The 2,518-nt window shown below is 50.7% G+C and overlaps 1 protein-coding gene across 1 annotated transcript; it reads left to right on the top strand.

The window, feature by feature from the left end:
• The first annotated feature begins 200 nt into the window (after window positions 1–200).
• On the top strand, window positions 201–2,139 carry LOC149454770 (E3 ubiquitin/ISG15 ligase TRIM25-like). Its single transcript, XM_089687119.1, has one exon. The coding sequence runs from the start codon at window positions 201–203 to the stop codon at window positions 1,932–1,934; it is 1,734 nt and encodes a 577-aa protein (XP_089543245.1). The 3' UTR covers window positions 1,935–2,139.
• Window positions 2,140–2,518: the final 379 nt, after the last annotated feature.

Raw genomic sequence — 2,518 nt, 5'->3', positions numbered from 1 at the left:
AGAGAGGACCAGGAAGGTGCTCAGCGGAGATAGGAGCAAGCCGACACCACCACCTCTGCGACCGCTCAGTCTTGGCGAATGGGTCCAGATGAGACCTCCATGGGTGAGTGCCGCAGGGGAAGTGGAGTCAGTGGCCTGTACACAGGTTTCGGTACGGAGTGTCAGACTTTCACTTTCATTTCTCTCTTCCGCTCTCAGTGATGTCGTCTTCTGATCTGAGGAAGGAGCTGGAATGTTCCATCTGTCTGGAATTTTATACAGATCCTGTAACCCTGAGATGTGGACACAACTTCTGCCGGGACTGTATTGGCCGTGTGTTGGATACACAGGAGGAGTCTGGAAGTTATTTCTGTCCTGAATGTAATCAAAGCTTCAGGAAACGTCCCGTCCTTCAGAAGAATCTGAAGCTACGTAACATAGTGGAGAACTTCCAGTCTACCCATCCAGAGCAGCAGGAGTCCGGGGTCTTCTGTACTTACTGTATTCACACTCCTGTACCGGCTGTGAAATCCTGTCTGCTGTGTGAAGCTTCTCTGTGTGACAACCACCTGAGAGTCCACAGCAAGTCACCAGAACACGTCCTATGTGATCCCACCACTTCCCTGAAGGACAGGAAATGCTCCATCCATAAGAAGATCTTGGAGTATTACTGCACTGAGGACTCCACCTGTATCTGTGTGTCCTGCAGCCTGGATGGAGAACATCGGGGACACCAGGTGGAGACTCTGGAGGAGGCCTCTGAGATGAAGAAAAAGAAACTGAGGAATGTTCTGCAGAAACTGATGACAGAGAGAAAGGAGGTGGAGAAAAGAGTCCAGAGTCTGCAGGAACGCAGGAGGAAAGTACAAGGAAAAGCAGATGATGAAACCAAGAGAGTCACTGCCCTGTTCAGAGACCTCAGGAGACGTCTGGAAGACCTGGAGAAGAGAGTCCTGAGGGACATCTCCGGGTGGGCAGAACGGGTCTCCCGTCCCATGTTGGATTATATTCGGGATCTGGAAATAAAGAAGGAGGAGCTGTCCAGGAAGATGAGGGACATTGAGGAGCTGTGTAACACGACGGATCCACTGACTGTCCTACAGGAATCAGACACAGGTGACTTGTGTGATACTGAGGATGGAGATGACGTGGACAGAGAGAGACATGAGAACCTCCTCCATGATGGAGAGGATGGGGATGTGGGGGGGATCTCACACACATTACACACGGGTTTATCTGATATCATGTCTGAGGTCAATGTACAGAAATGTACAGGCACACATGTCTCTCCACATTCTACTACAAAGGGCGAAGGTCCCATCAATGCTCAACCACCCAGGGATGACCCCCAACCCTCCCCCACTGGAGGACCAAATATTGGGGCTGTACAGCAAACATGGGGGGTGTTGAGGGTTACAGACATATTACTGGATGTGAGGACAGCTGGTAATCATCTACATATATCAGATGATGGGAAAACTGCATCCTGGTCATCATCACATCAGAATCGGCCAGAAAGACCAGAGAGGTTCCGGGATTGTCCTCAGGTGATGAGCAGTCAGAGCTTCTCCTCCAGGAGACATTACTGGGACATGGATGTCGGGGGGTCAGAGTACTGGAGAGTCGGGATGTGTTACCCCAATATAGACAGGAGAGGAAATCAGTCAGGGATTGGATGTAATAAGAAGTCCTGGGGGTTGGAGAGGGTGGGGTGGTTTGGGGGTAATCAGTACTCAGTGATACATGACAGTAATTGGACCCCATTCCCCGGCGGTGTCTCCAGTACCAGAGTCAGGATAGATCTGGATTATGAGGCTGGGCGGATCTCCTTCTATGATCTGTGTGACCCGATCCGACACATCCACACCTTCACCACCACCTTCACTCAGCCCCTCCATGCCGGGGTATGGGTATGGGAAGGTTGTATAAAGATATGTGGGAGGAGCCAGAAGTGAGAGATCTGCCCAGAGACATCACAAGGGGGATGATCTGATTGGTGATTGGTGCAATACTCAGCCAATAGGAGGAAGGGCAGGAAACGGGAGTGATTTGTGGAGAAAGCTGCAGGTTCCGGGGCTGTCATCTTCATCCTAAACCTCACTTCACTCCCTAGTGTGTCACTGACCAGGAACAAGCATGCAGGAGGTCCGAGTGTTCCGCCTTCACTGGCTGCATGCTTGTTCTGGATCAGTGACACCCTAAGTAGTGTAGCCTGGATGGAGATGATAGCCCTGGAGCTGGAACCTTCCCAGTGTATCTGTAGCCACAATGTGTGTTTTCAGTTTTGGATGGAGTGTGGAAGGATTAGAGCCCCTGTCAGTTTTTCCTGCTATCCAGGACTCTGTCAGAATGGTTTCCTTTCACTTCCTGTCCTGCTGACAATAATTTCCCCGACAGGAAGTGAGGGGAAGTCTCTCTGTATTGGAGCCCTGCATAGCAGGACCGTCCTGGCTAGACATGTGCACCACCAACACATTTCTTTTCCTGCACTTCCTTATGGAGATCATTTCATTTCCCTCCATTTTCCGGTTTTGGAATC

The sequence above is a fragment of the Staurois parvus genome, unplaced genomic scaffold (genome assembly GCF_062004578.1).
Source record: "Staurois parvus isolate SC_StPar_1 unplaced genomic scaffold, SC_StPar_1.0 ptg000417l, whole genome shotgun sequence".
NCBI classification, from domain to species: domain Eukaryota; kingdom Metazoa; phylum Chordata; class Amphibia; order Anura; family Ranidae; genus Staurois; species Staurois parvus.
Note: the sequence above shows the minus strand (reverse complement) of the source record. Positions and strands in the feature narration are given on the sequence as shown.